The following is a 21,449-nucleotide window of genomic DNA, read 5'->3' as shown; positions in this document are numbered from 1 at the left end:
TTATTAAATAATTCATAAATTTAATTATACAAAGTAGTTTACATATATACATGCTAATGAGAATGAGATGATACTATATTAATTTTTTGTAAAGTATCCTAAAACATAAAAAATAGTGAAATATATATATATATAGATAGATAGATATTATTTACATGACTGATTTTGTACTATTGACTGTAAAACTGAAAGCTTACATAAATTTATCAGGTCACTCGTACCTTCAATGACCATTGAGCGACGCTTAATTTTAATGTAAAACGATTGATGCCAAGCATCATTGCTGTCCTTGAACTTTAATATGCAAATATGTATAAAATGGTCATATTGTCTTAATAAACATTTTCATTCACCGGGTCTACATATAATGATAAGAGACAATTATTACTACATGCGAATTTTTGAAATGATTTCTAATTTGTACACTGAAACCTACCCTAAAAATACTATTTTATTGTCCTTAAATTTGCAAATGCATTCCTTAACTTTTCATTCGCAGGCACACTGCCGTGTTTCCCTAGTTCCTTATGTAGTAAGGTTTTACGTTTGTTCGCCTTTATACTTCCATCTGGCGTTTCTAATCCGTGTTGTAACACTTTATGAGTAAATAAGTTTTTGTGCGATTTAAAAACTACGGGACACTTATCACATTTCAGTTCAATTTGTTTGGCACTACAAGGAGTTTTTTTCTCTTTATCAGGAGATGACGAATCGCTTGAACTTTTCTTAATTTTATGAGCAGATGTAGTTCTTATGCTTACTGTTTTAGAAGACGAGGGCAATGGTTTATTTACGGTCCTGTTTGGATTAGGAGAGCTTACTGGCTTTACACATTGACGCTGCACGTGATCTTCCATTGCCAACTTTGATACAAAAGTAGAACTGCACGACAGACAAATGAACTTTTTATGTATACTAGCATGATTATCTAAAAGTCTTTGTGATGCAAATACTTTTGAACAAATGTGGCACTTGCACTTTTTTGGTAACCATAAAGTGTTCTGTCGATTTCCAATCGATTGTTTCTTTTTGGGCGAATCCTTTGGAAGAGTGGTATTGTTAAACATTTGCGTTTTGACGTGACTGCGTTTATGAATTGTCAATTGTAACTGATCAGAGAATAGTTTTTTGCAGACGCCGCATTCAAATTTACTGGGGTCATTGTGTTCTTTTGTATGCTTCATTAGCAAATAATTGTTTTTAAATGAATCGAAACAAATAGAACATTTATAGCGGCTCGAGTTACTTAATGTTGTTGATATAGGCTTTTTAAATGAGCTGGTTTTGTTTGCAGATTCATGATAGGTGTGATATTGCATATGCGATTTCAAGCTACCTTGGCTAGGAAATACCTTCGTACACGAGGAACAATTCCACTTTGTATTGATCGGCAAATCTTCAGATTTTTTTGGAGTTGCAATATCACTACTCTCAGATTCATTTGTACTTTTTAATCTTTTAGATGAACTAGAACTGCCACTTTCCTCTAAACTACTGCTAGGTCTTTTTGATGGGCGCCCTCTTTTCTTTTTGGGAGAAACTGTCTCACTACCTGTTCGCTCAGTTTGCTTATCCTTTCCACCATTTTCTTGATCAGAATCAACTGACAAATCAATTTCTACTATGCCATTCTCAACGTCCTCATCTTCCGAATCAGTGATGACTATTTTGGTAACCTTAGATCGGCGCTTTTTCTTTTTCTTCTTCTTTTTACGTTCCGATTTAACATTATAATCTTCGTCGGAATCGGATACCTGAACATAGTCGGTCGGGGTTAATAATACTTTGGATTTTAAAACACCATCTTCTTTTGTTTCAACAACCCCATTTGAGGATACTACCACTTCCTGTACAATAATTTCCTCGTCGGTTCGTTTTACAGGTGTAATCGTTTGTTTTCTTGGCATCCGTTCTTGACGTACGGGAGCTAAGATAATTGTAGTTTTTGGTAAGAAGTTTGGAACAACTTTCCCTTTACTTTCCTTCATTTTGACGGCGGGCTTTTTCTCGCACTTTACTTGACTTTCAAGTTTTGCATTATCTTTCTTCTCTTCGAAGTAAGTGAAGGAGCTTTTTAATACGCTTCGTGGATTGGCTTTCAATACTTTTTTGCCGACATCTGCAAGTGATGCAACATTCTCTTTTTCTGGCTCTTTAATAATAAAATACATTAAGTTCTTGTTGCTCTTATTACCATTTCGTTTAAGCGCATTCTTTATTTTAATATCTACTAAGGCGTTATTTGTAGATGAAACGTTTTCGTGAATTTTCAAAATGTGTTGATCGGCATCTTTTGGTTGATTAGACGCAACAACGACGCCATGATCATCGTTGTCGCCCGTGACGTGCACACCATCCACAATTTGAAATTCTTCTTCAGATTCATTTCCAGTTATAGTATCCGGTAAGTCTTCATGTTCCTGCCCATTTATGGGATTGACTTCATCGTGAGAAATTGCATTCTCACATTCCGGTCCATTTTCGTCGCTTATTATAAGATGCCCCCCTTCAAACATATCGTGCGAAGCTTCTTCATCCTCTTGAACAGCTTCTTGTTGTAATGCATAAACCGAATTAAAATTGTTTATGGACAACTCGTGTGACTCAAGTGAGTGGTTATTGGCTGAATCGGGAATTGGCTTCATTGAGGAGAGATCTTCATTTTCCACAGGAAAATTAGTAGAGTCGAATGCAGGGTTTGATTCTTCTGAACTGCAACTTGCTGCTTCTATTTTGTGGACACCTTCCTTTTGACTTATTACAGCTAGAAAAAGATACACCATAATAGCATTTTAGTACTTAATACCCAATATTATTTCAAATACTCAAAGGTTATCTCTCTATAAAGTCACTGTAGTTATCATTATCTTACATTATGTTTATCATTAGCATTATTTCTGATACATAATGGCACAGATTATTTATGGCAAACTGTTTTGCAGTAAAATTGTTATATATTTATTATGTTCTTAAAAATAAAAATTGTGCAATAAATTTGTTATTGTGATTATAGATAATAAATCACGGAAGTACAACTACATGAAAATGTGAAGCAAAAGCAGTGAACACAAAAGGACAAGTGGAAAACATTCGAAAAGATGATGGAAGCTACGAAGAAACTGAGAAATAGCTTCTGCTTTACTTTTCGATTGGTAACAAGCTTAAATATTGGGAGAGAGGAGGGCGTTCTATAAAATCATTCGTAAGTGTACAAATCAAGCAATGTGCAGGTGGATAGCCAGCATGTTGGAAAACAGGGACATTCACACTACTTCTAACACCATGGGTGTACGTTCCATGAGGGGTACTATGTCCTCTGTTGTAGTGGATTTGGCTTTGAAAATAACAAGTTGATATAGGTCTTTTCTGTATAATACAACAGACACCGCGCATCCTAACAGCACACGGTGTACTAGATTTCATAAGTTTTCTAAGTAGTGAATCACGAATTTCTCCATTTTTTTATTTTATTTTATTTTGCCTTTATTTTTGAGTGGGCGGGGTTTCAGCCAAGGCTGCTCTACCAACCCAACCCACGCCTGAACCAGGGACTCTTAGCACCACGGTTCAGCTTTAACTGAACTGCGCCTCACGGGCCGTCTTAACCATATGCATACAGCAACTTTTGATTGCTCTTTTCAAATGTCTTAAAAAAATATAAGCCTTACCTTTGATAAACAAAAGTTGTCTCCAATTCCGATTAAACCCGAAGTAATACAGGAAGTTTCAAAGATACATCATAATGTCACATATAAAATTATATTTGACAAATAAAGATGCCTTTAGTGTGACTGAGATTTGGGTAATTGGTAATAATTTGAAGAGTGGAGTGTTTTCTATTTAGCTAATGGGGATTCCCCACTTGCAGATGTGTTGCACACTGACTCCCTTGGTATTGCGCAAACGCAAGCGCGCTAAAATTTGAATTTGCGTACAACTGTCAAGTTTAAGGGGTAAATCTCAGAGTAAGAAATAAAGATAGAGTACGCGTACGCTATAACAACGTGAACGTTTGTTTTGATCCAACATCTCAGTCAATTTGACCGTTGAGAGGTCGAAAGTAAACATTAGTCAGTGGCGTAAGGTTTATTTATTTTTATGGGCAACAAAGTTTATGTTTTGTTTACATGTGCAAACGTAATAACGTATCACTAAATAATTATGACCAAAAGCTGTATGTGTTTGAAAGGTCCCTATTGATCTATGATAAGGTATGGTGATACTTCAAAGTGGAAACTTAGAAGGAAATCTAAACACATTAAAATGCGAAAATTCCCGTATGCACGTCTATGACTTCAAAACACATACGGATGAAAGGTTATGTTAGGTAATTCAATAATTCCACAAATAATACAGCTTTTCCCCATTTCAAAGGGCTCCCATAAATTAATACACCACAATCGAATAAGTCGTCCACTATAAAAACGCCTAAAAATTAAGGAATCACGTTTTAACGAAATAAACAAAATACCTCTCAACGGAAAACAAAGTTACAGCGTTGCCGTTGTGGTGCACTAATCACCATAACTTTTCTTGTTACGCCGTTTAATTGTAAGTTAAAATTGTTTGGGTACTGAACTCTTATAAGCATCTAAAAATCCAGTTAGATTACTCGAGATGCATATATTATTAATATTCCCTTAAAAACTATCTCGTGAAATGTGACAACTTAGCCTCCTGCAATGTTAGTAAACAAATGAGATGATGGCACGCATAGATATTAAGGCATCTCTATCTTTATTTCTTACTCTGAGGGATAAATAATACACATAACCTGCAAACGTTATAATTGAAGATACCCCTCACAGCTTTTAGATCACGTGACCGCACTCGACCAATAACACAAATCTCCAATTCGCCAAATCACCAATCTCCGTCGCACTAAAGGCACCTTAAGAGATATTGAGTTGAACTTTTTATGTCGAACACACTGTATATTTGGCAAATCAACTCCGTCAAGACTAGACCATTACGTCACGATATTCCACACAGAACTAGTTGCAATTAACGCCTATGCTCAGATTTTATAGAATGGAACTTTGATAACAACATAATCTCAATAGCATGTGACAGCCAGTAGCAATAAAAGTGGTGGAGCTGCAAATGGTCAGCTCTGACTTGGTACTGCAATGTATTCAAAAATATTTAATTTCTCATATATTGATTACTACTACCCCTTACTATCATTAGTATGAGGCCTGTTAAAAAAATACCTAGACTGTTTGAATTGCTCGGAGGCTGTTGGCTCCAGGGAAATCCGCTTTGTATCACCATCTTCATACAGATCAGCTGATTATAAGCCAGTTTGTTGTTTGCAAATATGATTATTGGTTGATTAGCTACTCGGTTGTTTGTGATGTGCTTTATTTTCGTACAGAGTTGCTGTGAAATTTGTGTAAAATTCAGAAAATTTGCGAGCGAAACTTTTGATATGCTCAAGATGGCTAAAGGTACGGCTTCGCTGGACCCGTCGGTGATCGCCGTTCTCTGCCATTGACGGTCGCCAAGGAAACCACGTCTATAATAAATAACCATAAATAACGAAGTGCAGTGGTCCGCCATTGACACCTGACAACGACCGCCAACGGCTCCAGCGAAACCGTACCATTACGGCGATGTTCCTATGAAACGTGTAACTTCTTTAAATGCCCTAGCGTTTCAAAAATGGTCGTCAGTCAATTAAAGACGGTGATCGTATTTTTTTTTTACATATCTCGGTTATTGAATGTGCATAAAATTCACCTCATGAGCCTTGCGCCAAGGCCTTTGGATGTGATTCCATCAAAATTCGTACACAAGGGGGAACTCATGGGGATTTATAGTGTAATACACCAGAGCAGGATTTCCTATGAACCTTTTGGGTATAGTGTTAAGTAAGGGCAGTGTAGTGAAACGCACCTACGGTATAATTACGATATCGCTCATTCGATGTCCCAGTAAAAAATCCTTTTGTATCTGTAAAGATATGGGGAAACAGTTTCCACATTGTCAGCCTACCTTTTCTCAGAAACTTAAATATTAAACTCGACGTTTTTGACCGATGTAAAATTAGCAACGTGGCAACGACGCAATTGGGACCAATCGTTTATATAAGGTGCATTTATGATAATTTTTTAGACTTTGATCCTCATTTTCTGAAGATCGCTCCCAACCTAAGTAAGATATTGAAAAAATTAGCCAAATCAATTAACTTGTAAAATGTATTTAAAAAAGTTATAGAAGACTATCAATTATCATACAAATCAGCCTACTTTGATTTTTTTCATCAAGATGAGATAACAATTTTAAAATCGGTAAATAACATTCTCATTATCTAAATATATATGTTACCGGCAAACTGCGAAATCCGGCATTTTGCAAAATCCCTAGGCATTTTGCGAAATGACCAATGCAGCAGACAAAGAGTGAAATGGAACTCGACTTCGCACTTCGCCTGCCTCTCTTTAGGGATTTCGATTCAGGCAAAGTGAGAATTCTCGGTTATTTCCACAGATTGCGCGTGCAGCTGTGCCAAACGTAAAACCGTCGCGTTTGTACCTTCCCCCATTTGATATATTCTCCATAGTAAATCCAAAGCGTGACTCAACAGAAAACCCATAGAGGAAATGCAGTCTAATAGTGCAGCGGAGAAAGCCGCGAAATCGTTCAAAAAATTTTTTCGGGGTAGAAAGAATGTTTGAACCTTCAGAATCTCGCTTTACGACATTTTCCCGTGGCCCTGACAAAAGTTATAGGCCGCTAAAGTTGAACTTTACTCATTTTCGCGCGCACGACTAGACCACCGAAAGTATTTATTTTCTCAGCAACAAAGCGATATACATCAATAATTCCTTTTGTAAAATGAAAGTACATTTATAGCAGAATCTAAAGCAATCATATTTACCTACCTTGTTATGCACAGTTTTTAGAAAAATGACCGTCAACTTCCAAAATTCGTGTAGCAGATGAAAAGTGCGTACTTTGAACTCTCATAACTTTTTATTTCACGATATCGATTTCCAATATTTATAGCTCATTCGATGCTCCAAAGCATTGTGATTATTTTATTTTCTATAACATTACCGTGAATTTTTCACTTATAATTGCACAAGAGGTTTGTATTTTACCGAGTAATTTGGGTTGTTTAGGTAATGAAAATCTGTTGCCTAGCAATTAGACGAGAAAAACTGTCAACTAATAAAAATGCGACACCGCAGGTGGAGCATTTTTAGGTTGACAGTTTTTCGATCAATTGCTAAAAGGAAACAGATTTGAATTGCCACAACCCAAATTTAGTTTAAATACAAACCTCGAGTGTAATTCGGCAGGACAATTTAACGAACAAGAAATTCACCAAACTAATCAATTATTGACAGACGTCAAACTAGTCATATGATAATGCGATCGAAAATGAATAAGTGAAAAAACCACTAGTGCATTTGTCGCTGGAAAAGTTGCAGGTAACTTTTGCCGCTGTCAAAGTGACAATTTCACTGCGGCTTATGCGATTTTTTATACATGAGTTGAATTGTCATAATAAAAAGGTTACGGTCATTTAAGTAAAAACCTACCGACCTCGCCGAGTCGAGAGTCGCGAGTGAGACGGAGAGGGAAGGATAGTCAGCAGCGTTCGCTAAACAAGGAGCGATGCGTAAGAGGTTCTACCTCGGGTTCTACTTTACTAAGAAATTTCTCTCCGAATACCAAAACTAGCTATTTAGGCCGTTTACAAATGCATTCCGCCGAGTTGCATTGTAAAATATCAAACAATTCATTAACTCCATGTATCTCAGTTCTTTGGTGAAATATATAGGTACAAATAGGTACCTTTCCCTGTAAATTTTGGGGGTTACTCCACATTAGGTATCTCTTGTGCTGTGCTGTATATTGCAAGATCAGCAGTGACAACGGTATGATTTTGTCCCAAAGATTCAGGCTTGTTTTTTGATTTCACTAGACGATTGGTTAGGATGGTATTGTAGCTCGCTGGTGGAGAATTCAAAAACGGCACACATATATTGAATAGTAGATACCGGAACTTACTTAGGATTATCAGCATGTACTTAGGCTGTTAAAGTCAGTTATCTGGTCGTTATCTAGTGATAGGTAAACGAGGAATTTGGATTTCTTCTGCCGATGTATCTCGCTTTTGAAAAAAGACTGTGCGTTGAATTTTTTTCGTCTGTTTCCACAGAAGATGGCCTACTTATTCTTATTCTGTGAGTCCAGTGCCGCGTTTTGGCCTAGGCACAGTAGGCATGAGCCTAGGGCCCGTTGAAATTGGGGGCCCGCGAAGATGCATGCATCTTTGATAGTTGACGATATTCATATTGCAAAGAATTACATTAATATAATTACGTGTACGTCTAAAAAATTAAAACATTAAGAGGTTTTAGAGGTATTGCAATTTTCCAGTATCCAGTATCATGTTTAATGTTTTTCGCTTAAACACGGTAGTATGATACTAGGTAGTCAAAGTTGATACAACATAATACGAATTGCAAAGAGAAAAGCGTTGCTGCGTTCTGTTACACATTATACAACGTATTTTAATATCATTAATATAATTGTGGGTGCATGGTGCAAATCCTGCAATTTCTGTGCGATTTTGATCTTGAATTATTAAGTTAAGATTAAGAAATAACAATATAGTTTATTTTTAGCGCATTTTTGGGAAAAAATACGCTATTCTATTCGTTATGGCTGGCTGGCTGGCTGTCCAGCTGCGATCGCAGGAATTACAATTGCTAGAGACCTTAAATTTTCACTAAAAGCTTTCTGTTATAGTGTAGATGTGCAGGCTCTAGTCTATTTTGAGTTAGATTATTCGTGAGATCGATAATTTTAAACTTTGCTAATGAAATACTGATCTGCATTACCAAAAATACGCTTTCATCATGCATATGCTGATTTACAACTTGTTTTTTATTTGACTTGATACGAATACGAACGATAATGTTTTGCTATTGTTTATAGTTTAAGTGAAAAAGTGAAGGACTAAAAACTGACTAAAGGATTTACCCTATATTGAATATTGCGATTAACGCAGTTGCTAAATAGGTATTAGTAAAAGTTGAGTTTCTTTACTTGCGCATTAGTTAGTAGTTACACAAAAATTGAAACCATAAGTAGGTACCTTTGTTTTTATGAGATATAAGTACAAACCGGGGGGTAAGGGGCCCTACACTATTTCTGTGCCTAGGGCCCGAAAAAGGTTAGACGCGACCCTGTCTGTGACTGTTTCCTCATTGATGTCGAAGTTATGAATGCTCACTGTGATAAAATTATCATTTTTTATTTGACAAATTTTTGTGAAATGTAGGTAGACACCCTTAGCAGAACATGTAATATTGACGTTTACTGTACTTGTTATGCCACTGTCGGAGAACATTTTCTGACCCGAAAGACCAATTTGCAAATGAGTGTAACTTTTGTTTGAAAAATGACCTTAAGAAAAACTGTTCAACAATTTTGTTCCGTATGTACCTACACAACAAACTTCGTGGAATTTTGTCAATTTTCGTTGTCCGGCCAAGAATTGCAGTGGAATTATTTTTTTCGAATTTTCAAAAACTAATTTCAGATTCGTGATTTTTATATTCAAAAACCACCAGATACCAAATTTCGTCGAAATCAACATTTTTTCGCACCCCTATTGAGGGGTGTGCCTTTTTGTGGTAGGAATTTTGAAAAATTATTTGCAAAACCTGAAAGGGCATACAGCAAAACCTATTCAAAGACTTACCACCAGTCTCTGTAACTGTTGCTGAGAAAAAAATTAAAGGAGAAATGGAAACTTTACCACTTTTTTGAGGGTAGCTCCTAAACGAATACATGGAGTTAATGAATTGTTTGAGAATTTACAATGCAACCCGGCGGAATGCATTTGTAAACGGCCTAAATAGCTAGTTTTGGTATTCGGAGAGAAATTTCTTAGTAAAGTAGAACCTCTTACGCATCGCTCCTTGTTGCGCTGCTGACTATCCTTCCCTCTCCGTCTCACTCGCGGCTCCCGACTCGGCGAGGTCGGTAGGGTTTTACTTAAATGACCGTAACTTTTTTATTATGAAAAATTCACGGTAATGTTATAGAAAATAAAATAATCACAATGCTTTGGAGCATCGAATGAGTTATAAATATTGAAAATCGATATCGTGAAATAAAAAGTTATGAGAGTTCAAAGTGCGCACTTTTCATCTGCTACACGAATTTTGGAAGTTGACGGTCATTTTTCTAAAAACTGTGCATAACAAGGTAGGTAAATATGAATGCGCTTTAGATTCTGCTATAAATGTACTTTCATTTTACAAAAGGAATTATTGATGTATATCGCTTAGTTGCTGAGAAAATAAATACTTTCGGTGGTCTAGTCGCGCGCGCGAAAATGAGTAAAGTTCAACTTTAGCGGCCTATAACTTTTGTCGGGACCACGGGAAAATGTCGTAAAGCGAGATTCTGAAGGTTCAAACATTTCTGAACAAAATGGTGTGGGTCCCAATTCTTTCTACTCCGAAAAAAAAAAACTACCTCAAATAAGCGAGTTAGCGCCGGCTCTCCGCTGCACTATAAACGTGAGCGCAATATTTAGCGAGTACTTAAATTAAATCGCATTCGTCGCGTCGCTTACCATCCAATGACAACGCTGTATACGCAGTCTGTGGGAAATGCCTGCATGTTTAGGCATTTCGCGAAATCCCTAAAGAGACGCAGGTAAAGTGCGAACTGCATCTCCGTTTCGTACTTTGCCTGTTGCATTCGTTATTTCGCGAATTTTGCAAAATGCCGGATTTCGCAGTTTGCCGGTAACATATATATAAATTTAAAACGCACAAATAAGGAAACATTTAATCGTAATGTTAAAAGTTATCTGGTCACGTATTAGTAAAAAGTTATTATCTGGCAATCATTAATTATTGGTTTTGCAACAAACAACGCCACGTGCGAGATAAGCACCGCAGGTATCGATCAGTTCAGGCGACGGTGCGGAATTTCAAGTGTTGCTGGGGCACAGCGATGTTGAATATATTAGTGGAAATGATTTTTCTCTTAAATAGCAAGAATTAAGAATATATAGAGCTATCTCGGGTTATTTTGAAACAGAGCGTAAAGTCTGTGACGCTAATTTGCACGGGTAGTTTAGCCGGACATGTGATTGTAAAGGGAAAAAAACGCAGTCGTTTTCATGTAACAAAGCAATGTGGAAACAAATTTGATTTTGTGAAGAAGTTTTTACTCATGGAATTACAAGTTTAAAAAGTTTCGTGTTTATCAAGAACGAAGAAATAATTGGTGTAATACAAGAAAAGTCTTATGATGCGAACAGTCATAAAATTAAGTGTTTGTTTTGTGTGCTTTGACTATCATCACATTATTTGTCCTGACCAAGTTTATTTAGATTGTTAACGAGCTCTTAGCGAGTTGATAATTCCGCGCTATCCGTTAGCACGATAACTCCAAAACGAATGGACCGATTACAATGAAATATTGCAGGTGGATTCTTTATCAAATTTGTTGATCGGAGATCGTGAATTGGCAATGTAGGTTATCAACTGAATTGCATGAAATGCAAAATGAGCATAACTTGAGTCATATAATGTGCAATACCACTGCCCAGAAGCTTGTTTGCTATATTTGTTTAATTTCTTATTAGCAGAACTATGAGCACTTTTTGAAATCTCAGATCTCTTAAATTGTTTTTCGATCAACCGTTTTGCAAATGGGTGTTTTGTGTTCAAAAGGTACTGTTAACCATAAATTTGTCTCACATGTTGTGTCGGAATACAGTCGTGCCCTGAAAAAATTTTAAAAGGAAAAAGGAGCAACTGTGTAATTTGAGCTAGCTAAGTAGGTGTCTGTTGGGTAGTAACCGCTCCCATGCATACACTAATGTGTGATCGGTAACTTTCAGACTAAAGGTAAGTTCATAGCTCTCCGTTCATACGTTTCCGTTTGTCCGTTAGCCAATCAGAAGACAGCAAATTTTTAAATCGTACGTCGTCCGTTTACGACGGAAAAGTTGGTTGAAGTTGAACATTTACGTTTCCGTTGGTCCGTTTTTAACAAGAGTGAGGTTATGTTTGGTACGTTAACAGTGTTCACCTATTCGTTCTTCAGGGTAATAATCAGATAGCAACGTGTTCTTACTTTTGTACCATTTTTCAATACTGAAAATCACTGAGGGTACAGTACAAAATAAAATTTAGGTTATGGTTATACGTTGCAAATGTACAATGTGGACGGATTGCTATGAACCTTAACAAAATGTATTATCCGTTTGACGGACCAACGTAACGGATGAACGGAGAGCTATGAACCCACCGTCGCCAAATATCTCAATAATACCTACCCGAGTACCAACCTAAGGCCAAAATCCCAAAGGTTCTACAATGTTCTATTATTGAGATCTCGAACTATTTATACAAGGTTCCCAAACGACCAACAATTAATCAAACAATGTGCTTCTGTTGTTAGCAAGTGTGCTAAAAACTAATCCCATGTAAAATTTAAGAATGAAAACTTCGTTTTTCTAATATTTATAAAAACAAGTAACATATCAAGGATCAGTGCTATTGAATACGATCTGGATCTAAGGTCTGGTTTTCAAATACAAGCCTGACTGGCAAAAAATTCCTAATTCCCCTACTGAAAATCGTATGCAATTCTTCACATCTCGTTCCCATATTTCAAGATTTTCAAAAGATGTGCGCTGCCATTTTATAAAAGAATTCTTAGTACAGTGAAATTAAAAAGATACATACTAGGGATGTAACGGAAGTGGTTATATCGGAACCGAATTCGGAAGCGGAGTTGATAATTTTGGTTTGTCGGAATCGGAACCTTAAAGAAGAGACATGTCACATCTTAAATTACAATACTAATATGTAAATAGAACAAATTAAGTGACTCGAAAAGAAGCCAATTATATTCAAGGAACACAACAAGTGAAAAGGTAATCAACAGAAGGCACGAGGTGAGGAAGGTTCCCCGCGCGACAAGTATCAACGTATTTGTACGCAAACGCCCTGATTGTGGCCGCCACCGACCCTGTCCATAAACCTCCGATATAAAATCTGATTAAAATTTGTCTGAACAGAAATCGGAATCGTAAGTGCAAAATCAATCGGAAGTTCCGCTCTTTCGGATTCGGAACCGAAGCTCCGTTACATCCCTAATACATATATTCTGTTAAAAAAAATTACTTTGTACGATAATCCAAAAACTGTACAGTGTAAGGGTTGTAGGACAATTCGTGCCCGGATAATTCGCTCCCGGACTTAATTGAAATTACAATTTTGAAACTGGCATCAACATAGCATCAGGTACTATAAATCACTCAAAGGGAAGCCGAATATGTTTATTCTACTCTTTACACAATGGAATCGTGAAATGCCTGCATTTCATTAATAGACAGTTTGTCTGAGTGTATGAAGATGCAAATTGCAAATCAATATTATATTATATACCTTGAAGCATGGCATTTGTCATCATACACAAGCAGTAGCAGTGCAGACCGTTTATATGCTTTAAACTGTACCTACCTAACTTAGAATCTACATTTTCTTCAAACATTTGATTATCATAAATCTGCTCGTCCTCATTCACTTCCAGCCCTTGGTAACTGTCATCCGTATGGCTAGAAACTCTCTCATTTTCCTCTTTTTTAACAATCAGATCGCCATTCTGAAATGCGACCTTCGGATTATTCTCAAACTCCACTTGTGGTTCCTCAATAGGTAGCACTTCGCTAATCGGCAATTCCATTTCATCTGGAAGTAGTTCTAAGGACTCGGGAACACTTTCATATTCTCCATTTTCATTCAGTCTAAAGTCAAAAATTAATTAAAGGATTTATGGAATGTTTACATTGTCTGCACAAACCGTAACATATATCTATATTTGTGAACATTTCCATCGTCATCGTAAGCAACTTGAAATGCATATAAATCGTCTGATTCAGTAACGGCCACAACACTTTGATTTTGTTCATCCAAAGCACAAATCACATTAACACTTTGTTCTGGCATTTGCATTGGACTACTACCATCTGTGTACAATGTGATGTCATTTAAATCACTTAAGACATTCTCATTTGTGGTCTCTAGTAACGAAAAGTATTGTGTTCCATTTCCATCATCGTTTGTCGACAAATAACTTTCTCGATTATTATCTACTAAAACATTTTCCGTTTGCTCATAATTTAAACCCATTTGTATCTCCCCTTGATCCCAAACCACTCCATCTTCCACCAAAACCGTTGAATCGACCATATTATTTTTAAAATTTTTGTCAACTAACCGGTATTGAGTACTCATCATAAATCTGGGTTAAAATGCATTACTGAAAGCGAATAATCACCAAGGATGTTACCATGTACCAAATATTTACCTAGGAAAAAACAACCCGATGCCCCCAGAACCTATCCATTCTAATTTAAAAGACATTCATACGTAACTGACCCTAAACCAAATCCTTCGTTATTTAATTATAGTGTTATAAATTGGCTACTTCTCCACGGGATCTTGTTGACAGTTATTTTTAGCACTTTGCTTTGGACAAAATAAAAATTCGTTAAAACGCAACACACTACACAAAATGACAGTTGACATATCGTCGGTAAAATGAGAAAAACAATAGTTTTTCTTGATGTTAAAGAGAGATAGTGCCATTTATTACACTTGGCTGCATTCTACGTCTTTAGACGGAATGGTTGGTAGCGTTCACCGATTCATTCAGCATTTCATGGGAGAAGTTTTTTGTGCCAGACACAGTTCTTAATTAATGACAAAGTTCACCTCATAATGATTTTGTTAACTTATACTTTCTCAAACGTAATTTCGCATGTCACCCTTTACATAAAGTAAACATTGAGTAATAAAAATGCACGGCAAGGTTAAAATTAAATGAATAAAACTAAAACATAACGTCGTTCACGATTGTGATATGAAAAACTATAAAAGCAATCAGCATGAGCGCCGGGCGGTTGCCGTATAATATGGTTAATATATACTGCATCTACCGCAACTTCTAAAGGTGGTTATACGGGGCCTCCCCGCAGTTGAAACCGCTATAGATGATGTGCAGGCGGATCTGGCGAATGGAGGCTACACGGTTGTCTCGATAGCTGTTTGTGATACCAGATACCACCGCCTCCCAATGAACCAAAAAGTGAGTCAAGCCAAGGGAGAAAAAAGAATAAATGGCGGATGAGAGCATTCCGCAGTGTTTTAAAACTGTGTGTTCGCTATATTGCATTGCTTGGACGCCGACGTGCAGTATTGGTCTGTAAGAACAATTTGGGGTAGTATTCACATTTTACAATCAACTGGCGATTTGCAGCTCCACAATTAAGTAGTGCGAAGCGATTTTTTGAAGCGCCTCCACGCAACGAAAGCGCACGTACCAAGAAATGGTGGCGTTCTTTTAAAAAATGATGTCTCTAGTTTGAGGAGAGTTGATTTGTTTGTGTATCATTCCCCTTCTACGAATAAAAAATAAAAGGAGAGAACCTTGCATTAAAAAGGGTCGAGACGGAAATGGACAAAAATTATTGGCAGTGGTATAATAAATATATAATAAAACCAAACTGACATCGTCTCTTCTGTTTTATGATAAGTCAAGCCGACATAACTGACCAGCGCAAAGGTAAGTAATATGATGACGACTTCCGTCGCGTGCTATTCTATTTCCCACCACCGTTATTTTTTCTCCTCTTATTTTTTACTCGTAGTTCACCTTAGTAGACAACTTTACATATTTGTGTAGGTAGTGATATTTTGTATAAAACTAATAGCGTTTTCGATTGGCAAAACTCGTACTGCACAATGAATAAAAAATACCAGGAAGGAACATTAATCAAGTTGTATACGAGAGAGAGTGCGACGGAAGTCGGCCATTTGCAAAAGCCACTTATGAGTCATTTTTGTTGTGGCTGTTGCAGTGACATAAAAAGAATGGTTAGTTGTTGTGCTTGTGGTTGCTCCAAAACAGAAAAAAATAAAACTTTGGGAATTACATTTCATCTGTAAGTATTGATACCAATATTATTTTTACATAGTACATGTAAATTTACAAATTTTTATCGGAATGTAGTTTGAGGTTAGTTAAACAAAAGTCATAGGCGGAGTAGACACATGGGGGTTTAGATTGTTTTCGTGTAAAATTCTTTATAATTGTATCCTTCTACAACTGTAAGGTAGGTACGCCACTCGAACAGGAAACTACTGTCCGCCATTTGCAAAAGCCATCGCGGTCGCACGTATATTGTTGATATTCTCCTTCCTTGGTATTCTTTATTCATTGGTACTTCACGAGTGTTGCACGAGAAACTGAAGAAATCCATGTGAAAATTGCTCTCAATGGAACATAAATATTCGTAAATATTTGTTGTCATTTGTCCATAACCTCATTTTAGATTTAGGTAATCGACAAATCTCTATTCTAAAAAATGACAAACGATTTCAGTATTATTTATGATAAATGATGAGGAATATAAATTTGAAATTCCTGTAAAGGACCAATTTTTGGCGTTCAGTTTAATGAGTAAGTGCAACTTTTTGTAAAATAGAAGTTATGGCTAGTTCATCATCTTCGCTATCGCTAGATGACGACAAAAAACTCTCCCAACGCAAGAAACGAATTCAAATTGTCGCACGTTTGTTTTGAAAATTTGTTAAGTAGCAGCTCCACGCGCTCACGGACCTCGTGCGTCGAAATTTTCACTGAGTGCGTAATTGTTGCATCACATTTGCCAATGGAACACAGAAAATTGCCCTAAAATTACCAATAGAACGTAAAAATTGCACTCGTGCAGCACGAGAGCTTTGCCAATCGAAAACGCTATTAGTTTGTTATGTTTAAGATTGTTATTACTGATATACTAATGTATGTGTGGGTTGGAGTTCGACTTTTGAAGGTAGGCGAAGCTTTAGGCTAACCACTTCATATTGTAAGGTAAAAACCATTGTAGCACTGTGTGGGAAACTCCAAAATTATAACAGAAATTGCATTCAGGAGCTTTTGTGTTAAAACGTTTATAATAAAGAAGATCTCGTAATCTGCGCTCTCAATGTTTTGAAATTTGGCCCAAAAAAAAATGTACAGAAGAGAGAATTTCAAATCTTACTCATCTGAGAAATAAAGCTAATTTCTCGTCAGGAGGAATGGATTGGCAATCCTATTATTATTATATAGCATCCTTGGGAGTAGTATGTTTAACGCTAATTTCAAAGGCCACGTAGATCTTTTGCGAAAAATTTTGCCTTTTCTCTATGGTGCGTTCTACGCGACACACTGTATATATATGATCTAATGACAATATATATGATACCCTTTTCGTGAGGGTTCTGTTTAAGATGGCCGGAAGAAGCGTTCGTGCTTTTGAAACGACGGACACCGCTTTCCCCTTCCCCAAAAAGATACATCGGCTGCTATATTTCTACAATATATTTTAGAAATTATACTTGCAATCACCCATTGCACCCCAATAATAATAAAACTGAGTTGCACTTTCTGACTTTCAATGAATAACTTGGGCGGTACTTTTAATAAAATTGATGTGGAATAGCTGAGTCACAGACTGCTCTAGTGTAGGGTAATGGGGGTGACAACGAATTTTGTGTGTCCCTATATATAAATAAATGTGCTCTGTACGTTAGCGGTGTACGTTTCAAGGTCGTTTTTCTAAACATAACCTAACTTAAGATTTTTGATAAGCAACAAAGTAAGTCTGAAATAGTTCGTTATATACTTACCAAGATTTAACTTTTTAAAGTTATGGGTAGTCCAAAAAAATCGGTTCCCGATCCAGATTATGAGCTTACGGAGGTTGCAAGAGAACATGTGAAACTGAAAGAAAGTAGAGGTTCGTTACAGTCAGTAGCTAATCACCAATTGCACACTCTTTTCTTTTTTCAGAAACGAAAGATACATTAGAAAAGATAATAAGTATAATTAATCGTGAATTTAAGACAGAATTAGATCACCGACAGTCACAATTAGATCTAATCCAACAACGCCTAGATAAAGCCCAAAAATCTCTACACTTACTGAGATACATTCTCATTAATAATTATTATAATGGTCAGAACATGTTCATAGATGAAAATGATGACTCAAATAGCTCTGAACTACATTTTTATAATAAAAATGGTCTTCATCCTGCTGTAAAAAAATTAATAATAGGGAATAGTCTTGGCGACTATAAGATCAATCTCAATAAATCGCCTAGAAAAAAGATGAAATATTTTGAAAATCAAACAAATGTAAATACAACTGAAGAAATTGATTCTAAATGCAAAATAGAACCAAGTGATATCGTACAAGAATCAAATGAACAAGAAATTAATGCTCCTACAAGTAAAAGTGATAGTATTTTACCAATTTCTCCAAAGGAAGAATATGATACAACACGAAATCGAAAGAAAGAAAAATACAGGATAGTGGTAGGCAATATTTCTAAGTGGATGCCATCAGGAAGTGAAGAAGATAAATCAACACACAAGTGGATGGTTTATGTTAGAGGATCCAAGGAGAAGCCGGACATAAGTCACTTTGTCGAGAAGGTTGTATTTTACTTACATCCATCTTATGCACCAAATGATGTTGTGGAGATGAGGTAATTAGGTGATCACCTGATTATCTTAATGTTGACGTTTTATTATTTGAAGGCATCCACCCTTTCATTTGTCACGGCGAGGATGGGGCGAATTTCCACTTAGAGTGAAGATATTTTTTAAATACACACTAAATAAACCTGTAGACATCATACATAATTTGAAACTGGATCAAACATTTTCTGGTCAGCAGACGTTAGGTAACGTATTTTCATTCAACGATACTGGGTCACAAGTATGGCATATTGGGAAAGTAAAAAAGGCAAAAGTTGTGGGTAACATTTTTATAATACTTCATATACTTTAGTTTTACTTTGGGATCAAATATAAAATTATATCTATACGTATAAAGGTTTTAGATTGTTAAAATCACGCTGAATGCAGAGGTGTTCTTGTGTTGCTTTTTATTGAACTGCATGTGATTCAACATTTGATTTATATAAAAATGCTGCTGAACATTGTTGCAGTGGTGGACCTTTCGAACACCAGTGCCAAAGATTGAAAAAGATTATAATTATTTTGGTTTCTATCATAGAATTGCTTTATATTTTGCAACATGTGTGTGTACCATCATATACGTTTCTTTTTTTCTTTCTTTATGTTTTTTATTGATTATATCTTTCTTTAGTATTTTCTCAATTTTTTTATAATAGTGTTACTTAATAATGCAGTAAATACTTCTTACGTAGTTTTATGGTTGTTCATATTCATATATGGATTATTACTTGTCGAGCATAAATATTATTATTATTATTGTGTAAAAATTCAATATGGCACCCATTTAAAAAAAAAAGAAATCTGATATTCATCTTTCAGTAACTGCCATCTTGAATTTAATGCACATTTTTGGTGTGTCCAATGAAAATGAGAAACTTTTATTTCGTAATTTTTCTAATTATGGAGATATGTATTTAATTTTGTCAGCTCTTTTTAGCAGAACTGATTCCAATATGTATTTATTTAAATAACCTTTGAACATATAGTAACAAACAGAAAATTTGAAAAACTCAGCTACAGCTAATAAGACAATTACTCCATTTCTAGAATATTAAATAATAAAAACTTGTATGCCTACACTTGATGTGGGTATGAACCACAATTAGGTGCGCATGTGTGGCGTCATTTAGGCGATTGCGTCACTTTTTTTGAAAATTTGTATGCAATTTTTTGTGAAACATATTTTTTTGCCTATGGCTTATGGTTGCTAAAAGCTAACTATAATTTCATTCAATTTTATTGCTTTTAGGGAACGAAACCGTGGCAAACTTATTTCTGTATAAGAATGAAAAAATAAATGATCCTCTAAAAGAGAACAAGAATTTGGAACCTTATCTCCCCGTTCACATAAAAGAAGAATTCGAAGACAGGAACGATGTAACGGTACCTTCAGAACATGATTACTGCACAGCTGGCTCCGACATAGAACCTCCAGCATCAGAAGTGGATCCTCCTCATGATTTGTTTAAAGAACATTCCTACGCTCGTGCGGCCGATTCTATGCCAGAAGAACCACCTGATGAACCAGAAAATAAAAATGCATATTTCATCAACATTTCTGAATTAATGAACCAAAACGTGCAAGAAGGTGGATCAGACAAGCTATATGTAACAAATAGTAGTATAATTGCGATTAAGAAATTGAAGGAATCGCAAGAATCTTTCTTGAAAAAGAAGATTCAAAGTGGTTCATTATTGCTGCCTAAAGCAAGTCAACAAGTGAATGTGCAACAGCCGTCATTTAGTACCTTGATTAATTATCACAAATACGAGGTGCATTTTCCAAAAGACAAATTTCGAAACTGCAGCCTAGCATTAGCTTATCTATTGAAGAAGATGCCCTTAATAACAGAATTGGGATCAAATCTAGATTATAAGTGTACATACCCATATGTCGCTAGATCGTTACAAGAATATTCAAAGTGGAACATTGGAAGGCGACTAAGCTCAGAGGTATGAGTAGTGTTTAATTTATGTGTGCACATTAATTATCTTTTGCAGTGGTATCAAGCAAAAATGATACAAAAAATTATTGTCGACGCCAAGGTGAGAGGTTGTGAAAAATTGTCACCAAAATCAATCATTATGTACGCAAGATCGCACGGATATACTCCAATGGCTAATTACGAAATATTTAAGAAAAAAATTAATCCTACATTAGATGATGCGCTCGAAAATTATTCGGAACCTGTAATTAATACTCAAATGCTTGTAGCTGATAGTACGGATGAAATTGTGGATATAATCGGTCATACAGGTTTGTAACATTACATTAAATGAAATACATGCGAAAGTGTGTGTAACACTAAAAATGTTGTGCATTGTTGTAGACAAAAATAAAGGCAGTAACCCTCCTACATACAAAATCAAAATAGTGGATAAAAAATTGGAGTTGGCATGTTCCTACATAAAGCAAGTTGCTTTAGAAGATGGCATAATTTTGCGACCGCAAGAGATTATACCAGGTGTGATATTTAATGAAGTGGAACGTATGATAGTGAAGGCGTTGATGTGCTTAGCTGAAGAGATCATAAGAAGTGCCAGAGCAAATTTGGTGTATAAGGATCATTTTAAGTAGGTATTGTGTTCATTTGCTTGTTATTAAATGTGTCTTTTGCAGTGAATCCACTAGTTCTTTGGATGTAGGCGATATTTTTGAAGTTATATCCCAAAGACCTAGGTTTCAGTTTTTGTTAAAGATGCTTACATCAAGTACTGAGTAACTATTATAGTTAGAATAAAATATATAACATGGTTTTGTTCATTATAATAACCCAATGAGACCAAAACTAAAGAAAGTTAAAAGTAAGAAATTTAAGTTTGAGCATATAAATTTAAATTAAGGAGGAAATCACCTCCACT

General features: G+C 35.9%; 2 protein-coding genes across 3 annotated transcripts; one reads left to right on the top strand and one right to left on the bottom strand.

The window, feature by feature from the left end:
• Positions 1-14,589, bottom strand: LOC116182964. The gene is made up of 4 exons (XM_031503540.1): positions 14,365-14,589; positions 13,858-14,316; positions 13,518-13,801; positions 1-2,764 (listed from the first exon to the last, which is right to left on the bottom strand). Exons 2-4 carry the CDS (start codon positions 14,292-14,294, stop codon positions 447-449), a joined length of 3,039 nt encoding a protein of 1,012 aa, XP_031359400.1. The 5' UTR covers positions 14,295-14,316; positions 14,365-14,589; the 3' UTR covers positions 1-446.
• Positions 14,590-17,627: 3,038 nt separating this feature from the next.
• LOC116182973 (YEATS domain-containing protein 2) lies at positions 17,628-21,341 on the top strand. Of its 2 annotated transcripts, XM_031503551.1 has the most exons (8): positions 17,628-17,698; positions 17,750-17,839; positions 17,893-18,592; positions 18,645-18,790; positions 19,837-20,540; positions 20,589-20,844; positions 20,918-21,161; positions 21,208-21,341. In XM_031503551.1, the coding sequence occupies exons 2-8, from the start codon at positions 17,752-17,754 to the stop codon at positions 21,308-21,310; spliced, it is 2,241 nt and encodes a 746-aa protein (XP_031359411.1). In that variant the 5' UTR covers positions 17,628-17,698; positions 17,750-17,751; the 3' UTR covers positions 21,311-21,341. The 2 variants fall into 2 exon arrangements, with proteins under 2 accessions (XP_031359411.1, XP_031359410.1); XM_031503550.1 differs by having other exon boundaries at positions 17,666-17,839.
• Positions 21,342-21,449: the final 108 nt, after the last annotated feature.

This window comes from Photinus pyralis, unplaced genomic scaffold, assembly GCF_008802855.1.
Source record: "Photinus pyralis isolate 1611_PpyrPB1 unplaced genomic scaffold, Ppyr1.3 Ppyr1.4_unclustered_Scaffold8227, whole genome shotgun sequence".
Classification (NCBI taxonomy): Eukaryota; Metazoa; Arthropoda; class Insecta; order Coleoptera; family Lampyridae; genus Photinus; species Photinus pyralis.
Note: the sequence above shows the minus strand (reverse complement) of the source record. Positions and strands in the feature narration are given on the sequence as shown.

Excerpts from the sequence above, each read along its gene's own strand:
- LOC116182964 (XM_031503540.1), bottom strand. The coding sequence starts at position 14,294 with ATGATGAGTACTCAATACCGGTTAGTTGACAAAAATTTTAAAAATAAT. Across the intron at positions 13,802-13,857 it reads AAATATAGATATATGTTACG|ACTGAATGAAAATGGAGAAT; the intron begins GTTTGTGCAGAC and ends TTTTGACTTTAG. Across the intron at positions 2,765-13,517 it reads AAATGTAGATTCTAAGTTAG|CTGTAATAAGTCAAAAGGAA; the intron begins GTAGGTACAGTT and ends ATCTTTTTCTAG.
- LOC116182973 (XM_031503551.1), top strand. The coding sequence starts at position 17,752 with ATGGGTAGTCCAAAAAAATCGGTTCCCGATCCAGATTATGAGCTTACG. Across the intron at positions 17,840-17,892 it reads GAAACTGAAAGAAAGTAGAG|AAACGAAAGATACATTAGAA; the intron begins GTTCGTTACAGT and ends TTCTTTTTTCAG. Across the intron at positions 18,593-18,644 it reads AATGATGTTGTGGAGATGAG|GCATCCACCCTTTCATTTGT; the intron begins GTAATTAGGTGA and ends TATTATTTGAAG.